The following is a 24,890-nucleotide window of genomic DNA, read 5'->3' as shown; positions in this document are numbered from 1 at the left end:
AAACTATATATAAATGCAATCAGTCTACATATAAAATATAAATTAAACAAACAATAACTAAAATGCAAACCTCAACAATAAAAAATGCAACCTGCCTATAACTAAAATGCAATCTGCCAAATTTCATCTATCAATTCTACAAATGTGTATTGGATTTTTGTGTTTACAATATTGCATTTTTCGTGCCACGTGGCAGCACTTGATTGGATGTACATTAGCAGTTTAAAATTAGTTACCATATTAGTGGAGTATATTCAATTATTTAATTGTATATAAGAGTATATTTTTGAAATGTTGACTTAACTCATGGTTGAACAATTTATCATTAATTTTCTATATTATGCAAATTTGGAAATTTTATCTTCAATTTGTAAATTCAATTAGTCCATTGGGCTAGCCCGAAACTCGAATGTTTCAGGTTAGGATTGAAAATTTTCAACTTGATAAAATTCCAACTCAATTAGTTTACAACCCGATAGGAGCTGATCGGAAATTCACTGGGCTGACCTGATTGACATCCCCACTCAATATGGTGTTGCTATATTAGACAGGTTTTGTTAATTTCGAATGGATGTTATTAATTATTAGAAACCAATATTTCAAATTACGATATAATATTGTTCATTATAATATTCGAATATACTGAATATAGACATCAACTTTATTTAGTTGTACATTTTGTATTATTTGTACGTACTATGATATCGCTTTGGTAGGTATCAAATAGATAGTGAGATATACTATAATGATGCGACAAAGTTTGTACTGTAGTTTATAAGATGTTGATTACATTTTAGGTGCGCAATTCCTAATACTCGAATTCCTTGTAAAACCAAAAATTAACATCAAAGAAAATAAAAGAACGGCGTCGTTCCTGAGCACAACATGGATTGGCACTGTGGATTCGAATGCTAGTAAGTAGTATCCAATAACAAGGAATTAAAAAAAAAAGAAAAAAAGAAATAGGATTTCCACGTGGGATGGTGTGTGAAAATTATGAAATCTGCAGCAAAGATGAATAAAAAATGGCAAGGAGGTCAATTTCTGGTCATTAGACAGAGTAACAGCTGAGATTTGTGTGTAAATCACACACACCAAACCGTATCTTACGGTTAATCAGATACAAACAAAAACCCGCAAATCCACACAAATTCAAATCTAGTTTTTTAATCATACTTGACATTCAAAACTCAGCGAAGAAGCATCCATGCTTCTTCTTCTCTCTCCTCTCTGCAATCTCTAGTGTCGTTTTGTATTTACCTTGAGATCTTCACCATTTTATGAGAAGGTGCCTCTCACTTTCTCACTTTTACACTAGTCTATAATATAATCAAGCTGGGTGGCTCCACCGACTGCATTCAATTTAAACGCCTGCAGCTTTTAATCAATGCGCTCTGATCGCACTCATTAATCAATTTCCGCCTCCCAATTTCTCTCAATTTCAGCCTTTTTTCGCAATGGATAGGCGATTGATCAAGCCGATTAGGGCGCCGTTGCTGCTGAAGGATCATCTGCTCGATGACATGAGCTCGTGCTCATCCAACGGCTTCAAATCGTTCCCCCGCCGCCAATGCTGCACCGCCGTCCGATTACTCGATGCCAGAAACAACACGCGCAAACCGCCCTCTCTCTCGGCTCTCCAGAGCGTGATCGCCGCAGTGAAACGCCTCCAATTCGGCGCCGCGAAGGAGAAGAAGAAGAAGAAGAAGAAGAAGGTGAAATCGAATCTCGACTATTTTTTGCCTCGGAGTTTCTCCAAGAGGCTTTTCAGAAGAGGCAGTTTCTGGAGGAGGCAGGCCGAGCCGAAGGAGATCCAGCGGTGGAAATCGTTCGATGAGCTGATGAAGGAGGACGACGTCCAGCCGCCGTCGGATCGCTCCAACAGCTCGATCACGACGACGGGTGATAGTAGCGATTTCACTGTGACAGAAGACGGTAACTCTTCTTCAGAAGTAACTTTAAATTTACCACCTAAGCACCAAAACGGCGTCGTGGTGGGAGCAGAGTCAACTACCTGCAGCGGTGAAAGCTCAGATACCAATTCTTCCACACAAACAAAGGTTAGAATTTTTCTTTAATTTGCTTAATTTTATATTTAATTGAGTCGTTTTTGAATAGTAATTTACCTATCTTTGACAGTTAAATTCGAACGGTGACTTGCCCTAAAAATTTGAATTTAAGAAAAGAATATAAAAATAATTGCATATTTGAAATGGTAGATTAGAACTTTCGGTAACATGGTGAAGATCGACTTATTACAGCTGGACGAGCACGTGTGGATACTATATTTTTCTTTATATATATTTATGATATGTACTAATATAAAAAATAAATTTAAAAACTTGGCTACTTGGCCTTTTAAAAAATTTACTTGTCTGTCCATTTTAAAAATAATTAATACTAACAAGAAAATGACAAAACAATAAAATATTTACTCAATTTGGACTTGGGGTGACTTATTTTGTTTTTGTGACTATTAAACTAACAGACATTATTTAAATTTGCTTTTGTTTTTTTGTTTGTCTGTCAGTTTTTTTACATTTTTAGTTGCTTCATAGAGATTAAATTAAAGGGTCATAGACCTATTGCAAAATCCTTGAAGTGAATATGATTTCAACAAGCATAATACTTACTTATTTGGCTAATTAATTATAGACTTAATTTTAGCTGTTTACGTACATCAAACTTGTGCTCAACAACCGATTTTTACTTTCAAAAAAAATTAAACATGCCTAATAAAGCTTATATACTTAAGTGCATGTTTGGTAGGGTTGATAACTCTTCCCTCGTCATTTCTCGTCATTGCTCACTACTATCATTTTTAGGGATGTCAGTATAGCCGGCCAAATTTATAGGGTTAGGGCTGGAAATTTCTAGCCCGATAAAATTAAAACTCGATTAGCCCGTACCCGATTAACCCGCAATATGTTAGGGCCAGACCCGAAAACCCGATAAAATTTCTATTATTCTATTTTTTACTTCTAATTCGAAATTTCATTGATTAATTTTATAATATAGATAACTAAAAAAAATTCAATTTTATATTAAATACTCAAATTATATATTGAATTTTTACTAATATAATAATTGATAAATAAATTTAAAACTTCAATTTCACTTAAAAATATTCAAATTTCTAAAATATGCATTAAAATTTCACGAAATAACTCAAATATCAGTATTTGATCATGTTTATGATTGAGTTTAAGCATATATCTCAAATTATCATAACTAGATATTTTACATTTTATGAATATAACTAATTTTCGTCATTATTTATTGGATTGATCGATTGTTAATCTTATCGGCTGCAACCCGATGGGCTGGCCCGAAACCCGAGCTTTCAGGGTTAGGGTTGAACTTTCATAACCCGAAAGAAATCACAACCCGATTGACCTGTAACCCAAATAGGACCAGCCCGAAACCCGATTGACATCCCTAATCGTTTTGATCTAAATTTCTTCACATTAATTAGCTTGTCTCTTTAGTGAGAAAGACTAATGCAGTTTCGTTTTCGTCGAGTACATAAACGTCATAGATTAATTTGGTTTTTCGAAATCCAAAACAGTAAATGAAATTGAAATTTTATCTGACACCCTATAATTGTAAGATTATACTTTCCCTTCTTTATATGGTAGTAAACCAATAGCCATTAAATTTTATGTTTTCTGAATAATATTCCCTCTCTTGATCATCTTTCTATTTTAGTATGTCCCAAAAAAATTATTCACTTCTATTTTTAGTAACTTCTTTTTTCTCTAATGAGGCGAGTCTAATTCTCCACTGACAAAACTTCCAAAAAAAATATTTTGATTTCTTTCCTACTTTATCAATTGTGTATTAAACCTTGTATCATCCCAAAATTATTTATTTTTATGGAACATATTATAGTAGACTATATTTATGCCCAACATGCTTTTAAAATCATCTTTAAATGGGGTGTGAAGATTTAATGTTATGACTTATGAATGATAATCTACTAATACTTCTCAACTGCCGTCAGGTATTAATAAAATACTTTTGGAGAAGCTTCAGTTTACATTTATTAATATAATTTCATTAGGTGTATATACAATATAATGAATTTTGGGAGTAAAGTAACCAAAAGGCTTGAAATTTAACCAGTGTAAATTGTTTTTGTTCCAATAGTTTTTTAATTCGAGAAAGGTATAGTATCATATTTATAGAACTAGGGGAGGCCCCTACAAGAGTAGAGCTAACTTGAAAACGAAATAAGAAAAGTTGGATGTAAAAGTTTCCCTTTGAATAACTTGGCTGACTATGCAACATTATTGCTCTGAAATGAAACTTCCCATTTCACAAACTTGCCCTCTGAGGGGGTGGGTCTTTGTTGGATTGGACATACATTTTGTCTCATCAACATCAAGTTCCAACATTGCGTTTTATGTAGGGAATCAAGTTTGAGCAGTGTCAATCATAATGATGGATTCAATAATTATGTTACCTCCAAAAATATCTTGATTAAAAATGCAATCTTGACTTATGTAATTAATGAACTATTGGAATAAATGAATCTTTAAGTGGAGGTTGTTTTTGGTTTATTTTCTTCGGTATTTAGTGTTAACTAGATGTGATATGTGAATGAACTATAGAAGCAATGGACAAGTGATCAAGAGAAGGACCAGTTTAGTCCAGTTTCTGTACTGGACTGTCCATTTGACGAAGAAGATGAAGTCTCTTCGCCTTTCCAACATAGACTCGCTCTTATGGAAGGTAATTTATCCTTTTTTTTTCATACGTCGACTTAAAATTTATTTATCGTGTTAAGGTCGTGTGATATGTTTAGCACCTATGGATCTATCTCATGTGGTATGTCTGAATTTGATTGTCTACTTAATTATATAATTATAAGATTTTGATGTTAGGTGTTGAAAATATTTGATACATAATTTTCAAATTTAAGATTGTGACAAAATAAGTATTTGTGATATAGATGGAATATGTGACATGGCCTTGTATACAATGTTCTTGCAAATACTACAAGTAGGTGTGATCTCATTGTAGGTATTGTTAAGAGATTGATGAAAACCCTATTCTTTTTCCCCCTCTTGAACTTGCATTGTATAGGAACTAGGAAGAAACTTCTCAAGAAGATTCAGAGATTCGAGTGCCTAGCAAAGCTCGAGCCAGTGAACCTAACTACACGATTTGCGTCACAAACAGAATCAGATAATGAATCCTCGAGTTCCCCTCTCCGACATTCCTCCACCTCCTTGGACGAAGAAGAAGAGGAAGACATAGAAGAAGAGGACAAGGCAATAGAATTGCTTGGTCAAGTGAAAGCCATCATGCCATCTTATGGCCTCAAAATCAAGGCAGATAAGTTGATGCTAGATTTTTTTAGAGAAAAACTTGGATGTGAATCCTTACTTCATGATGCGTTAGTAGAGATAGCTCGAGATTGGATGAACGGGCACGACCCCCTCGGGTTGTTCATGGAATGGGAGGTGGAGAAGAACAGACCAGCTTATCTTGAAAATATGGAAAATGTTGGAGAATGGAAAAGACAGGATCAAGAAAATGGGGAGGTGGTTTCTGAGTTGGAAATTGAGTTATATGATGCCCTATTGAACGAGGTGTTGTTAGACATCATAAATTAGAAATCAGATAAACCTAAGCTAGAAATGAAATTATGTGGCTTCTTTCTCATGTTCCTTTGTAGGAGGAAAACATAGTGGGTTTGAGAATTTTTGTTTGATGTTTGGAGAGAGAGAACTAGGGAGAAGTAATACTTTCTCCATATTTTTTTTCTCAGGCCATGACTATAATGACTAGTTTTTCAACCTCTTGTTGACAGGAAATTTAGTAAGTTAATTACACGTTTATTTCTTTAGTATTCAGTATCGATTTAAATTACTTGTATCGCTCCTCATCTTTGGCCTTCTGATTTTTTAGTGTTTTTTTTGTTGTTAACTTAGTTCAATAAGTGCTTCATTTTATGATACAACTACCAAAGGATTCATCCCCCTCTCTCTCACATGCGCGCGCACACGTAAAATGTAGACATCCCAAGGTTCAGGAACCGCCAGCTCCGGTTCTGGAATATGTCGAACGGAACTGAATCTTGAGCGTATTTCGCGGTTACGGTGAATAAATATCTTGGCAAAAAGTTTTGGGCAAATATATGTTATTGACATATCTTGATCAGTAAAAAACTTCTGCAATTATTATATTGTTAGTGTGGTCTTTGATCCAAATTATTGTGTTATTATAAATGAACCTCTCGTCATTCGAGGAAAAGCAGAAAGCTTAGTCATATATTCTCTCCATTTCATGTTAATTGAGTCATATTTCTATTTTAGTAAGTACCAAATATTTGATTCATTTCTATTTTTAGCAAAAAGTAACTTTCTCTTTTACTTTATTTTATCTTCATCTATCTTTCTTTATTCACCATCCATTTAACACACTATAAACCTTTTGCTGCTGTATCTCTAAAAAAGAATAAGTTGATTGATTTCACGTTTTTTCCTGAAGGCTGATGGTGATAACAATGCCGCTGTTGTTGCTTGGACGATTTTTATGAGAATAAAACAATTGGAAAATGTAGTTTGTATAAACGAAGTAAAATTATCTAAAAATGAAGTACTCCGTATATCATTTGCTTGATTTATTTTATCCACTAGATTAGAAAAATGGGTGGCAAAGATTCGGTCTCTAGTTCGGTATTTAAAATTATATCGACATTGAATACAATCTGGTGAGGAGGTATGAGGAGATACTGAAGAGAAAAAGGAAAAGGAAAATAAGGAACGCCGTTGCCGGGATCGAACCCGGGGAATACTTACCACTATACTACAACGACTTGATGTTAGTGAAGTTTAAATATTTTTAGTTGTACAAAGAGTAGTAACAATTAAATTCGTTGAGATATTTTTATTAACAATAAAATTCGTCAAGGGTTTAGAAAATGTCATTTGAATACTACTCCTACATATTTGGAAAATGAACAGCATTGTTTCAACTTAACATGATTCGATTTTGAAATGCCCACATAATGATTGTCAATCTTAGAAACCAGCATCATGTTTTCTGTGTTTGTCAATCTTTAAAATATCTGGACTGTTACATTACATAGATACACGCCCATTATTTAATACAGGCAAGTAATCATGCATTTTAACGTGAGAAAATACAATGATGATACCAATAGGTGCAGCAAAATAAAATAATGATACGATCATAAATAATCTATTTCTTTTTTTCCATTTTAAGAAGTGCTGATTTGGGTAACATGAAATGAGATGTGTCCAGTCCAGATAATATTTATATGAGATCCAACAAAATGGGTGCATTGCTGGACATGTATCTTGTTTTAATAAATAGCATAATTAAATCTAGATAATAATTATAAATATGCATCATCAATCGAACATCACGTTTAATTTATAAATTTACTTGTTAATTTGTTGATATGTACAATATGCAAGAAGATATTGCTATGGACGTGCGATTGAACTACTACTGCGCACTTTAATTTATATGCACTATTGAACAAGTAAACATTAAATTAACGAGCTTAATTACTATAGCATGTGCAACAAAGCAAAATTAAATAAACAAGTGAAATTATTTTATTTGTGATTGCACCTTAAATATTTGGAAAAAAATAAAGGTCTACATGGGAAGATTAAAACAGTTTATACTATCATTTGCAATAAATTAAAACAAATATGTTCAGCAAATGTCAACATGGTGACATGAAGATGGTTGGGAGTGAGTCTAATGAAATGTCAAATTTAATGTCATTATTTAAAGTCTTGTCAGAGGCATGTCACGATTTGAATTTGCTCCGGCAAGATTCAAATATAAAATGAAAAGAAATAATACTTTAATTCTAGTAAATTACGATTGGTTACATCAAATTCTAGAAATGAATAGATGAATGGGAGATGACTAAAGACCCATTTTGGTCATTAACATATTGCGATTTTTTTATTTTGATCAAAAATATTATCTTTTAAATTATTTAGTCCCTCACAAATAAACACGGGTCACATTTGGTTCATTTTGGACGGTTCTGTCAAAAATTTGACGGAAATTCCAAATTTGGATGGAAATTTAAAAATTTGACGGAAACATGCCGGCTTCCGACTCCCGGTGTTCTGCCGCTGCTGCTCACCGTCTAGTCATTGTCTCGCCTCCTCTCCCTCTCCCTCACCCTCGACCCTTCCATCGACCACCTCCCCCTCGCCCTCGCCGTCGTCCAGGCACCCTCCGCTACGGCTGCCCTCCCCCGCCGCAGTTCCACCTCCTCCTCTCAAATCGTGGATGCGGCAATATTGGAAGGCATCGTCGTCGCTAATTTTACAGGAGATGAAATTGATCGGATACACCCCCGATTGCGGAACTTGCAATTACCTATTTCCGACTCTTTCGAAAATCGGTCAATTCGTCGTCTCGCCTCCTCTCCCTCTCCCTCACCCTCGACCCCTCCATCGACCACCTCCCCCTCGCCCTCGCCGTCGTCCAGGCATCCTCCGCTACGGCTGCCTCCCCCCGCCGCAGTTCCACCTCCTCCTCTCAAATCGTGGCTGCGGCAATACCGGAAGGCGTCTACGGAGGATTGACTGTTGAGTTGAGCGAGGTGAGGAAGGTGGACGCCGTGGCGGAGGTGGTGAGGGAGATGATGTAAGGAGGGGTGAGGCTGAGGGATGAGACGGTGACGACGGTGGGTGAGGCTGAGGGATGATGGAAGGTGGACGCCGTGGCAGAGGTGGTGAGGGAGGTTTGGGTTTAGGGTTTCCGTCAAATTTTGACGGAACCGTCCAAAATGAACCAAATGTGACCCGTTTTTATTTGTGAGGGACCGAATAATTTAAAAGATAATGTTTTTGACTAAAATAAAAAAATCACAATATGTTATGGACCAAAATTGACCTTTAGTCATACCAGACAGTGATATTAAACACTTTCATGAATTGAGTTGAATTAGTCTGTTGGGAAGTCAGAGTTTTACTTATCTTATAAAAATGTGGTTGCAATTCCTTTTCAAATACTATAAAAGAAGATTTATGATAAAAAGTTGTGGTCGTTATTAAGTTTTGATCATCTCAAACATCAAGGAGGTCACTTCCACATAGTCGCTATAATTATATACCACATTGTAAGACATTTGTTGGACCCACGACTCATTTTCATGATAAATTGCAGGTTTTTACTCTTAACTCTTTGTATCTTCAAAAGTAGAAGATCGAAAGTAGTGTAATCTTTAAATTTCTTTATTTTCATAATATATTTTACTTATTTGAATGCCCGAAAATTTGTTTTCTTCTAAATTATAGTACTACATTGTATATAGACTGAAACTGCATATCATTATTTGACAACGAAATACAACTTAGTTGTAGTATTGCCAATTTTTTTTTTGAAAGATGTTAAAAAGTTCTAATATCTTGTTTATATGGATACTAAAAAAAATATGTATTAAAACTACAAAAAGTTCTTTTGAAGAGCGATTATTAATTGACTGCTGTTGCAATATAAACGACCTTACATTGGCGACCAATTGATTAGGCATTTGAGTGAATTCGAATCTCTTGTAAGGTACATCACACGACATAAGATTGAGTACTAGTAATATAAAAATATATTATATACTAAAAAAAAACTAATTAAAATGTATAAGTCTTCGAAGAAAAAGAAATGAAGGACGCACTATACATGAAAAATAAATAGTTAAACACGTTTTACAAATTCTTGAAAAACAAAATTAGAAGACCGACACACGATCTGTAAAATTATTTATGATTAAAGTCAATTGCTTGTAATTTCTATAAAAAAGTCAATTGCTTGTAACTGTATTAATTTATAACACCATATCTGTCTTTATATAAATGTGATCAAAATGAGAATCACATTACAATGCAGAACTAAAATCAAATAATGGTAGTAATATGTACTCATGATTGATGTAAAATACCACCGACTGCGAAAATAAATAGATCTCACATTCTCTATTAACGTTCTCTATTAACGTGCTGTATTACTATTATTATCTTTAACAGGTGGATCCTACAATCTATTAATTTATTTTATTAATAATTATTCATCTTCATTCTACCATAAAGTCATATTTTATCATTTTGATATCTCCCATAATAAGAATCATATTTCACTTTTATCATATATGATAAGTAAGTCACACATCAACTAACTTATTTCACTCACATTCTATTAAAAATCAATATAAAAAAATGGACCACATATTTCACTAACTTTTCCAACTCACTATTCTTTACATTTTTAGAACCTATGTCCACACCAAACATGACCTAGTATAAAAGTAGTATATTAAAATAGAGTCGATGCTCTACTAACTTTTTCTAGTAATTTTTCTTCAAAATCAAATAATTTTTAAAACTGGGACATTTCAAATGTGCGACATATATGGAAATTTTTGGGACCGGATAGGACTTTTAAAAAAAAAAATTAACTCCTATGTAAGAGAGGAAATTACAATTCAAGAGGGCTCGAACTCAGCACCTCATGCAATACTGTCTAAGCTCTTTGCCGCTAGGACAAAGACTCTGGACAACTATATATTCTATTGTAGGTAGAGGAATTTAATGCATACAACTATATATTCTATTGTAGGCGGAGGAATTTTTAGTCTTAGACCTAAGAGTGCCCAAAATAATTAGCCCATGTCCAAGCTCAAGCCACAAAAACTTGTCTAGAGTCACAAAAAAACTTGTCCAAACTAATAGTGGACAAGCTATAATCACAAATCTAATTATTTTTTCAATTGTTGGTATATTTTAATATAATTAGAATAAAGATAAATTTAAAAGAGTGGAGTTTGAATGGGGTGAAAAAAATGAAAGGAATGAGTATATTTATAGGAAATAAATAAGAAAAAAAAAGTTGGGCAGGGCCACGGCTCTCGGCCGCTGCAATAGGGCGTCGCGGCCTGCGCCCAAGGGCCGTGTCCGCGCCTACTAGGTGGCGCGCACATGGCCACAATCTAATTATTTTTTCAATTGTTGGTATATTTTAATTTAATTAGAATAAAGATAAATTTAAAAGAGTGGAGATTGGAATGAAGTGAAAAAAATGAGAGGAATGAGTATATTTACAAGAAATAAATAAGAAAATTAAAAAAAAAGTTGGGTAGAGCCGCGGCTCTCGGCCGCTGCAATAGGGCGCCGCGGCTTGACTCCCTATCATGGATACTCTAAGATGACAAATCAATCTGCCCATTAATATCATTTTGCCTTTTTTTTTCATTTTTTAAAAACTTCTCATTCTCTAGCAGCATATAAATTTAACGTGAAGATAACAATTTTAAAAAATTTATTGAATTTAAAATTTCACATAAATTTAACGTGAAGATAACAATTTTAAGAAAGATAACAATTTTAAGAAATTTATTGAATTTAAAATTTCACTGAATTGATTGAATTAAGTAAAAAATAAAATGAAATTAGTTATGTAACTTTTTATATAGAGCTCACAGCCGTGGACTATGGAGTTCGTCTTCATTTTTTATTCTTATCCAATATTTGCTGCCTCTTCATCTCTGTGAATCGGTGGCAATCCAATGCGGAGTTGCAGTAAATATTCTTTTCCCAATTAAATAGGTCAACAGAATTCATATATATATTTATATAAATACATGTAATTTAGTTGGGCATAATAATTCACATAGTCGGCAGTGAAACTGAGAAAAAGTAGTTTCGTTCTGCTTCAAACTCAGATTCCGTTTGTGAGTGTTCATTTTCCATTTGTAGTGGTGACATGAAAATTTGATTTCCTTAATTTGATGGTGCTCAATGTTCATCTCTATTTGTCATGTGTCAATTTCAGGAGAACAAATTGAAGAAGGCGTAGTTGCGTTGTGACATTCTCTGAAGTGAGTTCTAATGTTTATTGCTTAGATCATGTGAAATTAATGATGTTTTCATGTTAAAAAAGTTACCAACCAGAATTAGCATAAATGTATTGCAAATGCATATATGAATTTTGCGATGTTGCATAGGGAAATGGTTGAATTTGGGAAGAAGCTGAAGGAAAGGCAAATTCAAGAATGGAGAGGGTATGTGTATGATTCAATTCAGATTCAGTGTTCTCTCAAAAGTTAATAATTATTCCTATCACTGCCTTCACTTTTTTCTACTAAAGGATTTACTTTTTGTGGAATTTAGATATTACATCAACTACAAATTAATGAAGAAAAAAGTAAAGCAGTACTCAAATCAAATTGAAGCTGGGGCACTGGAACAGCGCCATGTTCTCAAGGATTTCTCCAGAATGCTGGATCATCAGGTAAATTGTAAATATTTGAGGTTCATGAAACTCTTTACATTTTTAACTGGTATGCGCTAGATTATGTTAATTGAAATGATATCAATTTGTAGACAGAAGTATTGGATCATAATGCAAATACAAATTTTTCTGATAAGGTCAAAATAAAAATCTACAGTTTTTGTGTTTTCTGAAATATTGAATACGAGTAATCTATCTCACTCAAATGCCATCTTTGTTTGTGCTGTAGGTTTATTGTGATCTCTAATAACTTCATATCTAACAAGTAAAGAATTTTTAACCGATATGCTGGAGTAGAGGACTTCTGACATTTTGTTTGTAGACATTTGTATTCTTATGAATGGTTATTTTCATGCTTAACACAGTAAGCTTAAGAGATTTGTTTGCACAACTTCTTTTGCAATGTAGTTTATATATTGCCTTTCTGTCACTGCAGATAGAAAAAATTGTTCTCTTTATGCTGGAACAACAAGGCCTACTCGCTAGCAGGATTGCCCAGCTGAATGAACAACAAGAGGCTCTTCTGGAACAACCTGACATATCGAAAATATCTGAGCTACGAGAAGCTTACAGGGAAGTTGGGAAGGATCTCCTAAAGCTCCTTCTTTTTGTTGAAATGAATGCCATTGGTCTGAGGAAGATCCTTAAGAAGTTTGATAAGCGATTTGGGTACAAATTCACAGATTACTACGTCAAAACTCGTGCTAACCACCCTTATTCCCAGCTTCAGCAAGTATTCAAGCATGTGGTAAGATTAAATGGAAATGGATCTCATTGCTTCTGTTTTCTTGCCCTTTTCTAATTTACCTAGAGATAATCTGAGAATATTTTTTTCCTCAGCTTTACCGAAGCTATCACATCATCAGTAATGAGACCTACTAATGATGCCAAAACTAAGAAAAATGTAATTTAAACATAGCATGATCAGCATTGCTGGTGACTGTAGGGTTTGGGTGCTGTGGTTGGAGCTATATCTCGCAATCTTGCTGATCTTCAGGACCGCCAGGGAAGCTACTTATCGATTTATGATGAGCCCGCACTCCCACTCCAGGTATACATGTGTTCTTATCTTATATTCTTTGTTTTTTTTATAAATTACTGCTTCAGAATTTTTTTCTTTATGATTTTTATGGTTCTGCAGGAGCCTGTTGTTGACTCACTACAATCAGCTGTTGACAGATTAACCCATTCAACAAATTTCCTTGAATTTTTGGGCCAACATGCACTTATCATGCATGACGAGTTGCCTTCTGTTGTAGAAGAGCATATTGACAATCAGAGATACCATTTCATGTCACTAATTCTGAACTTGGCAAACACCTTTCTTTATATGGTCAACACATATATTATTGTTCCCACCGCAGATGACTACTCTACGAGCCTTGGTGCAGCTCCAACAGTCTGTGGTATCGTAATTGGGGCAATGGCAGTTGCACAGATATTTTCTTCTGTGTACTTCAGTGCTTGGTCTAACAAGTCATACTTCAGACCCTTGGTCTTTAGCAGCATAGTTCTCCTTATTGGAAATGCTATGTATGCCTTGGCTTATGACTCCAAGTCATTAACGCTACTTTTGCTTGGTCGTGTATTTTGCGGGTAGGTAACTGATTGGTATACCTATATATCTGTGTCTATTCTATTTTACTATTTACTGATCGGTCTCCTTGCATACTTGTATGGTTTATGTGTATAGCATTTGCATGCTAGCATGCCTGTGTGGTTTGTTTAATATCTGTTTCCTTTTATTTTTGTAATGAGTTAATTGCTGAATGTTTATTGTCTACACCTTAGGTGCTTTTGCTATGTCTTGATAATATAAATGCTACTGATTCCTAGTCAAAGTCCAAAATCATGTAGATTAAGGAATAGATTTTCCAGATGAGGGACAATATTGCTGTGTGAAAAACTAAGGAATCCACCCCCCCCCCCCCCCCCCCCAATAGGCAATAGATCATTCAAATCAAGAATTAAATAACCTGTCGATTTGAAATGGATCATCAACTCCTTCAACCTGAAACAACCTAAGGACAATTTGTGGGAAACTGATTGATGTGTTCCCTAGCTTAAAATCTAATGTTTGTCCTACTACTTGGTCAGCAGATCTGATAAACATTGAATGATAATACACATGAGATTTTCTGTCTTAAAGCTGGAACTTACATTTGCATCCTGAATGCTGTGTACTTGATCTCCAAGTAATTGACTTTGATGGGATTAATGATTTTATGGTTCCCCTTGTTTTTCGCATAATTGCAGTCTGGGTTCTGCAAGGGCAGTTAATCGGCGTTATATTAGCGACTGTGTGCCACTTAAAATCCGGATGCAGGCTTCCGCTGGTTTTGTTAGTGCAAGTGCTTTGGGAATGGCATGCGGCCCTGCATTTGCTGGGCTACTTCAAACTAATTTCAAGATCTTCAATATCACATTTAATCAAGTCACTCTACCTGGCTGGGTAATGACTATCGCGTGGGCATGCTATTTAGTACTGTTGTCGTTCTCATTTATAGAACCTGCTCGTGAGATTGAAGGCGACGATGCCCCAGAGAAATCTAGTGCTGGTATGTACATTGCAATTTAGTGCTTTTGATATGGGGAGAAAAGCGTCGATTCACACATGGCACGTTTAATGAAATAACGAAGAGACCATTAATGAATGTGAACCTACTTGATAAAATAACTGAAAGAACAATGAAAGAAACAGAAGAAAGCCTTCCTCTTGTGAGGCCTCTGTAAGACTTCCCCCACAAACTAATCCCATTCATGCCTCTCCTATGCATGCATAAGGGGGTATTTATACAACTTACAAGACTCCTAATTGAAATAGACTTGGAAAGGTAGACTCCTGTAGAACAAAATCTTGGCTGATCTAAGCAATTCTGTTAAGTTGAAGATCTGCCCTTAGATTTTCATCTAGCATTTGTGATTCTTAATTTAGTTGTTTATCCTGGCTTCATGTGTAGGCCTGCTCACAAGCAGCCCACACTGCAAATATGGAAAGACACTTAAAACATGATAATTCATTTGTTTGTGACAGCACAAAATGATAAGCTAGAGAAGGGACTTGCACAACCATTACTTATGTCAACAGAAAATGAGCAAGATGATGATGGGGATCAAGAATGTGATGCTAGTGAAGAGGCTCCAGAGGAATCGCGTCAACCAGCCAACTCTCTAGGAGCAGCCTATAGGCTACTCACACCATCTGTAAAGGTAATAATAATTAGACAAACACTCGTGGACTTATGTTTGTCTGAGCTGTTAGACTTACCTATTTCTGCATATATATTCTCAGAAAAAAGACCTGCAAGTTGTTCCCTTTTGTTTTTAACTAGTGCATCTATGTCATATTAACTAGTGCATCAATCATATATGAATCACATCACAAAACACCATCAAAGTTGATTAATTGGGGTATCAATCAATCTCATAGGCATCATAATAGTTCTTGTCATTTTTTTTTGTTGAGGTAATGTATGAAAAAATGCTGCTGGAATACTGTATTAAACTGCATTGATACCATTCAAATTCATTTGATTAGGATGCAGTTATAGGGTAAAATTTATGCCTCTTCATCTCCAATGCTGCACCCCAGTTCTGGCTCAAATTCCACATTAAACTACTCTATTGAAATCTAACTTTGACTAAGATGCTTTTCTCAATTAATTTTGGTGTGACCTTATATGTCCAATGAGGACTTCTGATAGTTCCCAATGATTGTTGTACTAGAAATGGAGCAAACTAGTGAGCTGGACATATTACGATTTTTGAAACACTACCAAAGTATTATTTGTAAGTTTCAGATTATTTCAGTGATTCGTGATCCTATAACTCGGAACTTTATGCATTTATGCAATAACCAATTTTTGGTCCTTCTAATGTTTCAAAAGCTCTTTTATTTGCTGTCCATGTTAGAATAGTAAACTCTTGTTTATATACCTGATAAAAGTTTATATTCCCTATGCTATTTGCAGGTTCAGTTGCTGATATACTTCATGCTCAAATACGCAATGGAGATCCTCCTTTCAGAATCAAGTGTAATCTCATCATACTATTTTGGTTGGACAACTAGCAAAGTGTCTATCTTCCTTGCCAGCCTTGGTCTTACGGTTCTTCCTATAAACATTGTTGTTGGAAGTTACATAAGCAATATGTATGAGGACAGGTATTTTCTAATCTCTAATATCAACGAAACATCTAAAGCAAGTGTGCACTACGTAATACATACCTGTTTGACAGCACAATCTCATTTTTATCAACGAATACTTTTGATCTTGATCCTAACGTGCTAATGTTTATTCCGATCAATCTCTTGGCAGGCAAATATTACTGGCATCTGAAATTGTGGTCTTTCTGGGTATACTTTTTAGTTTCCAGTTTATTGTCCCATATTCTGTGCCACAATATGTCTGTTCAGGGCTCATCATGTTTGTAGCTGCTGAAGTACTTGAAGGTAATATCTCATTAAACATGACAAATAGCATAACCGAAATATATCCAAGAATGTTGTTGATGATATGTTGTGGGATCATTACAGGCGTCAATCTGTCCCTGCTCTCCAGAGTAATGTCGTCCAGGCTTTCTCGTGGAACATACAATGGTGGACTTCTGTCGACAGAAGCTGGGACGCTTGCTCGTGTGATTGCAGATGCAACAATCACCATAGGTGGTTATTTCGGGGAGAGTAACCTCTTAAATCTCACTCTCTTTCCCTCTCTGGTGATTTGCATAGGTTCCATTGTAGCTACATGCTGTACCTACAATTCTCTTTACTAAACTCATTTTGGGTATCGTGACCATGCCTTCGAGTTGAGTTATAGTTCATTCATTTTTTATTGGTTATGGTGTGTATATCCAAATTTTTGGATCTTTGATTGCTTGAATGGATGTTGTAAATTATGAGGAAATTCTTCATTTCCCTTCAAATGTGAGTATCTTATCTCATCTAAATGCTATACTGTAGTTGATTCAGGTGAAGGCTTTGTTTTTGTTGATTTTGCTTTGCGTTGAGCCTCTATGAACGTACACAAAAATTTTAGATAAGAATGAAGTAATATTCATCTTTTGATTTCTTTATGTAGCAGTTAGTTGACATGTGACAAATGTTTATACTAGTATTTTTTTATTAAAAGGTTATTTAAGTAATTGTAAATATAAACCATTTTATTTATTTTTAATTAAGGAATTAGATCTTCTTAATCATGGTAGTTACCGTATTATATACTACTACAATTTTCTTAATTTAAGGGATTTCTCAATTTAAAGGATTTTTTTGTTTCATTTTACGGTTGCGATTCAAACCTGAGATATTTGCCTCATGCATTACCACTCCCGGCCAACTAACACACACATGTTAGGTCCTTTTTATATGGAAGAATGGAATGTGTATAGAATAGAATGAACTAGGGGTGTTTATTCGGCCGGTTCCGGTTAGAATCGGATCAGTTGACCGGTTAACCGGTTACAAAATTTTCTAATGAACCGGAATCGGAACGGTTCCGGTTTGGAACCGAAGAACCGGTTGTCATCTAATTTTAATCAATTTTTACTCGAATAAAAATTGATACTCCCTCCGTCTCATAAAAATATGTGCACTTTCCATTTTCACCTGTCTCACAAAAATATGTGCATTCCATTTTTGAAAAGTTATATCAATTTAATAATGTAGATCTCACTATCCACTAACTCTACTTTAACTACCATTTCCTCATCTCTCTTACTTTATCATACCATTCTCCTCATCTCTCTCTTACTTTACCAAGTTTGTCTTAATTCCCGTGCCATTTCATCCGCCCATATATTTATGGGATGGAGAGAGTATAATTTAATACCCAAAAAAATTAATAATCCAACATCTAAAAATATAACAATTCATGAATTTAATACCTAAAAGTACGAATAAACATAAGTCAAATAGTAAAAACTAACAAAGCAACAATATTCATCATCCAATACCAAAATATTTAAACAATTAAATACCTACAAGTCCAACACCTAAAAATATTCGATAAGTCAATACCTAAATTATAAAATAGGGTAAGAAACTTGAATAATAGTATTAGTATATTAAGTTACATTAATATGAAATTATAAAATATAAATTAAAATTTAATCCGCTTCCCTGGTTAGGAACCAGAACTGGTTTTATCAAAAAAATTGGAACCGATTCCTCAATTAAACGGTCGATACCGGTTCCGATTTCTGTTAACCGAGAACCAGAAAACCGGTTAAGCCCCCTTAGAATGAAAGTAAGAATAGAATGAAACTAAGCCCAACCCCTACTTTGGTTTATGCAATCAATGAGAACTTTAAACTGTATGTGAAAATTATAGATATCAACCCAGGAAACTGTGTATCTTGTGGGGACTTTATTACAAACGATACAAACTGAAAAATAATTGACTTATGCATCTTCATTATGAAATTTCTAGGTCCCCTATCTAAAATTCGGCTAACCTACAAAATTTAAAAGGAAAAGGTCTCTTTCTTGGCCACCACACCACACCACAGATAAACGCCGGCCACATCACAATTTCCATTTCGTCTTCTGTTTATTTGTTTCTTAGCTCTTTTTTTCATCCCACAAAAGCATTAAATGCCAATCAACTTTTTGCTTAACACCATTTGTTAGTGGACTATACGAAGTCATCGGTCATATTAATGTTTTATTTTTATTTTATGACAAATTCAAAAAAGGCTATGAAGAAATTTTTTGGTCAAAGACTACTTTGTAACAACTTTCATGTTGTTGCTATGAATACTAGTAAATGTGTGCCATTTGACATATTAGAAACTAAACATTGTGATTGATGAAAGAGTTGGTCAAGCATAGATAGCTCTCATGATCAAGAGACAACCTGGCCATTCATTATCAGCAAATTGAGATTAGAGTGAAGAGAGAGATAGGATGAAAACAAGGCAATCCAAATTGCATTAAAGAGGCCTCAAAGGCATGCCTCCGCACCTGCTGCGCCAATCCCCTTCCTGCCGCGGCCGAGGGCAACCCTGGCACGTGCTGCTCTAGCACCAAAGGAAATGGAGACATTAGGCCTCTCCCTCTTCCACCCCGATTTCCTCATCTCTTCGTCAAGAAATCCAAAGTCTCCCCCTTCTCACTCAGTCCTCGACCAACGTGGGAATCATCAACCTCGTGCCACCCAACGAATCGTCTTCTTCCAGCTCAGAAGAGCGCAAATTATTTTCAGAGATAGTGGAATCAGATCGTGTGGGATTGGAAGGGGGAGAGAGTGGAGCCGCTCTTGGTGCAGAAGTTGGCTTGTCGAAACAACATATGTGTCGGCATTGGGACGTTGAAAAACGTGTGTTTTGAGGGGAGTTTGGGAGTGGTGCCGGCTTCGCTGGTGATGTTGACCAATTTCGAGGATGTGTACAGATTGTGGGCATTTGTTGCGAGGTTTTTGGATGCTGATTTCGTGGAGAAGTGGCGTTACTCTGCGCTTAATCAGACGACTGTTGAGGTTTAACAACTATTTTCATGTCGATAATTCTTACTCCATTTTTTTTTTGTTCCTATTCATTGCAAGCCCAATTGAAATGAAATACTATTTTCTTTTGTAAGGATGACAGTGATAGAAACGAATGATAGACCGGACTTTTTTATTTATTAATGGGCAATTGTCTGCGCCGCAGGCGTGACATGCCGGATGAAAAATTTAGGGTTCAATTCGAATTATAGAATTAATCCTACTTTTATGCTCAATTCGATTTGTGGAATTCAATTTGTATGTTTATGTCGATTTGTATGCTAAATTCGACTTGTGGAATTCGATTTGTATGTTTTCATTTGTGCTACTTGTATGTTTGTGATAAGTTCGAGGTCATTGGTCAGGTCGGATGAGAAATTTGTACAGTCCGGTAAAGTTCATGACTTTTCATGCAACATTAACATGGAAATTAATACTCCTACTAATACTTTGAGCAAATCAAAATACTAGTATTATTTGTGTACATAATTAAAAGTAGTAAATTAGAGATTTAATTGAATTTGAGTTTGTGTGATACGAGACGAATAAGGAATCCAAATCCCATCTAAATTGTTATGTTATGTTTCTATATAAACACATAATCCTGTCTTCGCAAACAATACAATTACATTAGGAGAGATTTACATTAGGAGAGATTTCAAGAGATTTCAAGATAAGGGATTAAAGAGTTAATACTCAGGCAAACCATACAATTATATTACAAGAGATTTCAAGATAAGGATTAAAGAGTTAATACTCCGGATTAATTGAGAGATAATGGAGGATATTGAACAATGGGAGGAGAGTGGAAGTATTCAAGTGATGATGAGAATGTTGTTTATATGTATTTCTTTGGAGCATTCCGATACCTGATTCAGACGGGCCTAAGATATCAACTCCGACTACTCTCAATGAAGATGAAAGATGATTAAATCATCAATGATGAAAACGAGGAAGAGAGTTTTCTAGTCCCAAAAACCAACTACTACTACTCATCAACACAATCATTGTTCAATAAGAAGACCTGAGTTCCCTCAAATAGAGTGGAAAGGGGGGAATCACAAAAACAGAGTTTCATATTTAATTTTTTCTTTCTTCTACGTATTCATAGATTTACAAATAGGATATTATAGAATACTTTAGAATATTATACGCTAATTATACGCTAACAAATTTTTGGAAAATTTTCAATATTAAGAGAATATTTAAGAATTATGAGTTGATTTAAATTTACATTTGTTAATTTCCATATATGGCTCTCCACTTGTCATAAATTTATTGAGTAGACATACCACATCATATTGTCAAGTGGTATGTTTTTATCACTGAATATTTTCTCTGAACTTAGTCGAGATACTCAAAGTAGTAACGGAAAATTAATAAACTAATTCTATATATCTCCGTCCATAAAAAATATTCATATTTTTTTAGTTTTGTCTGTCCACTAAAATTAGTCTCTACCTATTTATGATAAGTTTATTTTTCTAAAAGGCCAGTCTTATTTTCCACTAATAACATTTTAACCACCCGAATTATTTATTATGAACATATGTAGTAATTTATGCTCCATTCGACTCATTTAAAATGCTCACTTTGTGAATAACACAAAATATTCGATGGAGATATTGAATTAAATTATATATAAAAAGATAGTAAATTTTCAATATTTTGTATAAGAAGAGAGAAAGGTGAAATCCCCATTGAGAAAATTTAAAAGTAAAATATGGGCATGGTCATCTTGAATAAAATGGACGGAATAATATTTATAAACCATGCATATTGAATTATTGATATATATGCACAGGGTCAAGTATCAATTACCTACGAAGCCCTTGAAGAAAAAATGCCCAATACATTTAACACAACAAAAAGGGCCTAACACATGGAAATTAATACTAATACTAATACTAATACTAATACTTTAAGTAAATACAAATGACTAGGTTTATTTGCGTACATAATTAAAATAGAGATTTAATTGGACTAGATGTAATACTGATTTTTATTCAAACGAAGGCTCAAAATCAACCGAAACACAACTTAAAATCAAGACTCGGCAAAACAATATTATCCAAATAGAAATCCAATCTAATGAAAACTACTATATGCATCCCAATAAATCTAAAAAAACCTCAGTGACACCTATGCACCAAAGCTCAAGATTGATCCCTTCGTCTTCCAATATTAGATTTTTAGTTATGTCAGTGTTTATCTAAGGAATTGGTGTGATGCACATCTAGAAGCGTTAGAGAAAGTGATGAAGGAACAAGTCAATCGCCTAGCAGCAATCGAGGCAAGGCAAAGCTCGATGAACGACAAACTATCTACAAATCACCATTAGACATATTCATGCAATACTTTGTTACTTACCTTGAGGACAAGGTTGTTTCCACGATGATGGAAATGATATGCATTAGTCTATTTTTGAATGTTAATTTTATTTTATTAGTTTTTTTTAAAAGAAGTCAAGGCAAGGAGGGAGAAACACACTAAATTAATATCACCAAAATGGTGATGTTGAATCACAGTTTTTTTTCTATTGTGAAAATGGGAGAGATTAACAGAGATGTAATAAGTTGTATTGAGATAAAGAAGTTGAGCAATCTAATCTTCTTGCCTTGATAAGGCCAAACCAATAGGGCCATAACCATTGTTTAGTCCCTTGACTATGAGTTATGACTATCTTTCATAGTGCTTCTAAAAAAGTCCTTGTTATAGCATCCACTCTATGAACTAGTTTTGTTTGAATTCCACAATTCCGCATTTCCTATCCCCAAATTTATTCTTTTCTTTACATTATATAGTGGACGATACCTTGGCCTTGAAAACTTGACACTCCACACTCCATAGTCCAAAGTAGTTTAAAAGAAAATTAATCGCTCTTCAATGCCAAAGCATATCAAATTTTCAAGTACTCCCTCCATTCTGAATAATTTGTCATCATTTGATTCAGCACGGATTAAGTTAGTGGCACGTGGATCCTACGTTTATATATTAGTTTTATAACAAAATGTGAGTGAGAATGAGTTAATGGAACGTAAGATCCACTGCTAAAAATAATAAAAAAAAATGAAATTTTTTAGAAACGGATAGAAATGAAGATAAATGATAAATTTTCAGGAAGTAATAAACTTTTCAATTTTTATTGCAACTCATAATAAATCTCTATTCTCTATACGAATGACTGATGAGCCGTTTTGGGAAATAATCGGCCCAATGGTAGTTTAAATCAGAAATCCCACACCCAAGTTTATTTTGGTACTATTATTTAAACCTCAATGCTTAAACTCGTTCAAACTCAAATATTGTTATTTTGCACATACCACGTCATTGCGAGGATGGGGAAGTTCAATATTTATTAATCATACAAAGTTGAAATTTTCTTATTTTTGGGCAATAGTTCGAAAATTCGGTTTTGTTTTTAAGTACCGTCGAATCTATATTCAAAAGTGGGTAAATTATAAAAGAAATTTTCTATTTTTGAAATGAGACTATTTTTCGTGGACACTCAAAAATAGCAAAATGAGATTATTTTTTATGGACGAAGGAAGTAGTATAATTTTCCGCACAAGTTGAATTAACTCTTATTGAAATATCATTCAGCTATAGTAATATTATAGAGTGGTATTGTATTGTAATTATAATGATTTTATAAGATAAAATAAACATAACTAAAAGTTTACTTTAATTGGATTTAATAAATAGTAGTACTACTATAAAACTAAATAGTAGTACCAAACTTTTAATCTGGTGCAATAGACAACCTTGCTACTGCTAATTGCGCTTTAAAGGAGAAACACATGTTTAACCGTTTAATTGTATCTTTTGTAGTATTCACTATGTAATAATGGACAAGTGTTTTCAATTAGACATTTTATCTAATTAATTATTGCAACTCACTAACCGAATGCAGTCAGCTTTGGATGTCTACATATTGGCAAAACAATTAATTCACAATGTGAAAAACGAACTATTTTTCCCATTTGAAGGACTATTTTATGCTACAACTTTAAATTGATTGGAAGTTAGTTAGCACTATAGCAGTACTATTGCGAATGGGAATACCAATTTTTGACCAATCATCCCCAACTTATATCTGAACTACCGAATTTTAACATTCATTATAATCATTAATTATGCGAATTAAATATATAAATCTTACTTATGAATTAAATAAACGACGGAGATTCCAAGGTTAGGCAATCGATCAAATGGCCTTCCTTTTTATATTCATTTCCTAACTGAAAATCGTCCCCATCAAGATTTAGGCATCTTTTACAATAATATGATAATCCAAATATGTGAATATTAGTACAAGCTTAGGTTGTTGGATTACCTTTGTTTTTTTCCTCCGATACGATAAATTACTCGTCCACTTCCTTTTTTATTTTTGCAGATATTCTGTGACTCTTAGTCAGACAAAGGCTGGAATTCAATTAATTTGCAGCATCTCTGTATATTAATTCTTTTTTAGGGCATCTTTGGAATAATTCTAATGGGGTGGATTTATTTAGAAATAACAATTTTATGAAACATCATTGTAAAATTCAATCTACTTACATTAAATTATTATCATTTGTAGTTTATTAAATCTTAATCTTAATCATTTAATTATAGTTGGATTTTAAAAAAAAACTTAACTGACGATTAATACATTACAAATATAAATATTAAATCTTAAATAAAAGCCTAATTATAAATTTAACCTAATTCTGAGTTGTGCGAAGAAATATCTTAGCCTAGGCTTCGAACTAAAAGCATCTCCAACAGTGCTCTTGGGGAAGGACGCCATCTGTGCCGAAGGTGCAGCACGCTGCTGTCCGCAGCTGCACTCTCTCCGACGGCACGGCGTTGCTCGATGTATCGAGCGCGTCTGTGCCGCTGAGCAGGGCGACGTGGCGCGTTCTCATTCGCCAACGACTTAGCCGTTGCAATTTCTATTTTTTTAAATCGAAAATAATATAAAAAATTTAAAAAAATATTTTCGAATTCCCAAAAATATAGTCGTTTTATTACCGTTTTCTTAAATTTTTTTAAAAAAATTAAATTTTTTTAATCTCAAATCATCTATAAATACACACATTCATCATCCATTTTTCACATCAAATTATCTCTCATTCA

At 34.2% G+C, this 24,890-nt stretch overlaps 2 protein-coding genes across 5 annotated transcripts; both read left to right on the top strand.

Annotated features, from left to right (window-relative positions):
• The first annotated feature begins 1,138 nt into the window (after nt 1-1,138).
• On the top strand, nt 1,139-5,854 carry LOC121744915. Of its 2 annotated transcripts, XM_042138623.1 has the most exons (4): nt 1,139-1,288; nt 1,446-2,060; nt 4,614-4,734; nt 5,089-5,854. In XM_042138623.1, exons 2-4 carry the CDS (start codon nt 1,458-1,460, stop codon nt 5,619-5,621), a joined length of 1,257 nt encoding a protein of 418 aa, XP_041994557.1. In that variant the 5' UTR covers nt 1,139-1,288; nt 1,446-1,457; the 3' UTR covers nt 5,622-5,854. The 2 variants fall into 2 exon arrangements, with proteins under 2 accessions (XP_041994557.1, XP_041994556.1); XM_042138622.1 differs by having other exon boundaries at nt 1,157-2,060.
• Nucleotides 5,855-11,512: 5,658 nt separating this feature from the next.
• On the top strand, nt 11,513-17,235 carry LOC121744890 (SPX domain-containing membrane protein At4g22990-like). Of its 3 annotated transcripts, none has more exons than XM_042138572.1 (12): nt 11,513-11,728; nt 11,830-11,875; nt 12,002-12,058; nt 12,168-12,288; nt 12,725-13,036; nt 13,235-13,339; nt 13,430-13,884; nt 14,545-14,846; nt 15,323-15,498; nt 16,260-16,450; nt 16,605-16,738; nt 16,823-17,235. In XM_042138572.1, exons 3-12 carry the CDS (start codon nt 12,006-12,008, stop codon nt 17,059-17,061), a joined length of 2,088 nt encoding a protein of 695 aa, XP_041994506.1. In that variant the 5' UTR covers nt 11,513-11,728; nt 11,830-11,875; nt 12,002-12,005; the 3' UTR covers nt 17,062-17,235. The 3 variants fall into 3 exon arrangements, with proteins under 3 accessions (XP_041994506.1, XP_041994507.1, XP_041994508.1); XM_042138573.1 differs by having other exon boundaries at nt 11,523-11,603; XM_042138574.1 differs by having other exon boundaries at nt 11,524-11,576.
• The last annotated feature ends 7,655 nt before the right edge of the window (nt 17,236-24,890 follow it).

The sequence above is a fragment of the Salvia splendens genome, chromosome 8 (assembly GCF_004379255.2).
Source record: "Salvia splendens isolate huo1 chromosome 8, SspV2, whole genome shotgun sequence".
In the NCBI taxonomy this organism is placed as follows: Eukaryota; Viridiplantae; Streptophyta; class Magnoliopsida; order Lamiales; family Lamiaceae; genus Salvia; species Salvia splendens.
The sequence above is the reverse complement of the archived record's forward strand: the minus strand, read 5'-3'. Positions and strand labels throughout refer to the sequence as shown.

What these genes read in the sequence shown, in the direction of transcription:
- LOC121744915 (XM_042138623.1), top strand. Translation starts at nt 1,458, where the DNA reads ATGGATAGGCGATTGATCAAGCCGATTAGGGCGCCGTTGCTGCTGAAG. An exon ending in ATTCTTCCACACAAACAAAG is followed by an intron (nt 2,061 to 4,613) that starts GTTAGAATTTTT and finishes AATGAACTATAG; the next exon opens with AAGCAATGGACAAGTGATCA. An exon ending in TAGACTCGCTCTTATGGAAG is followed by an intron (nt 4,735 to 5,088) that starts GTAATTTATCCT and finishes TGCATTGTATAG; the next exon opens with GAACTAGGAAGAAACTTCTC.
- LOC121744890 (XM_042138572.1), top strand. Translation starts at nt 12,006, where the DNA reads ATGGTTGAATTTGGGAAGAAGCTGAAGGAAAGGCAAATTCAAGAATGG. An exon ending in CAAATTCAAGAATGGAGAGG is followed by an intron (nt 12,059 to 12,167) that starts GTATGTGTATGA and finishes TGTGGAATTTAG; the next exon opens with ATATTACATCAACTACAAAT. An exon ending in CCAGAATGCTGGATCATCAG is followed by an intron (nt 12,289 to 12,724) that starts GTAAATTGTAAA and finishes CTGTCACTGCAG; the next exon opens with ATAGAAAAAATTGTTCTCTT.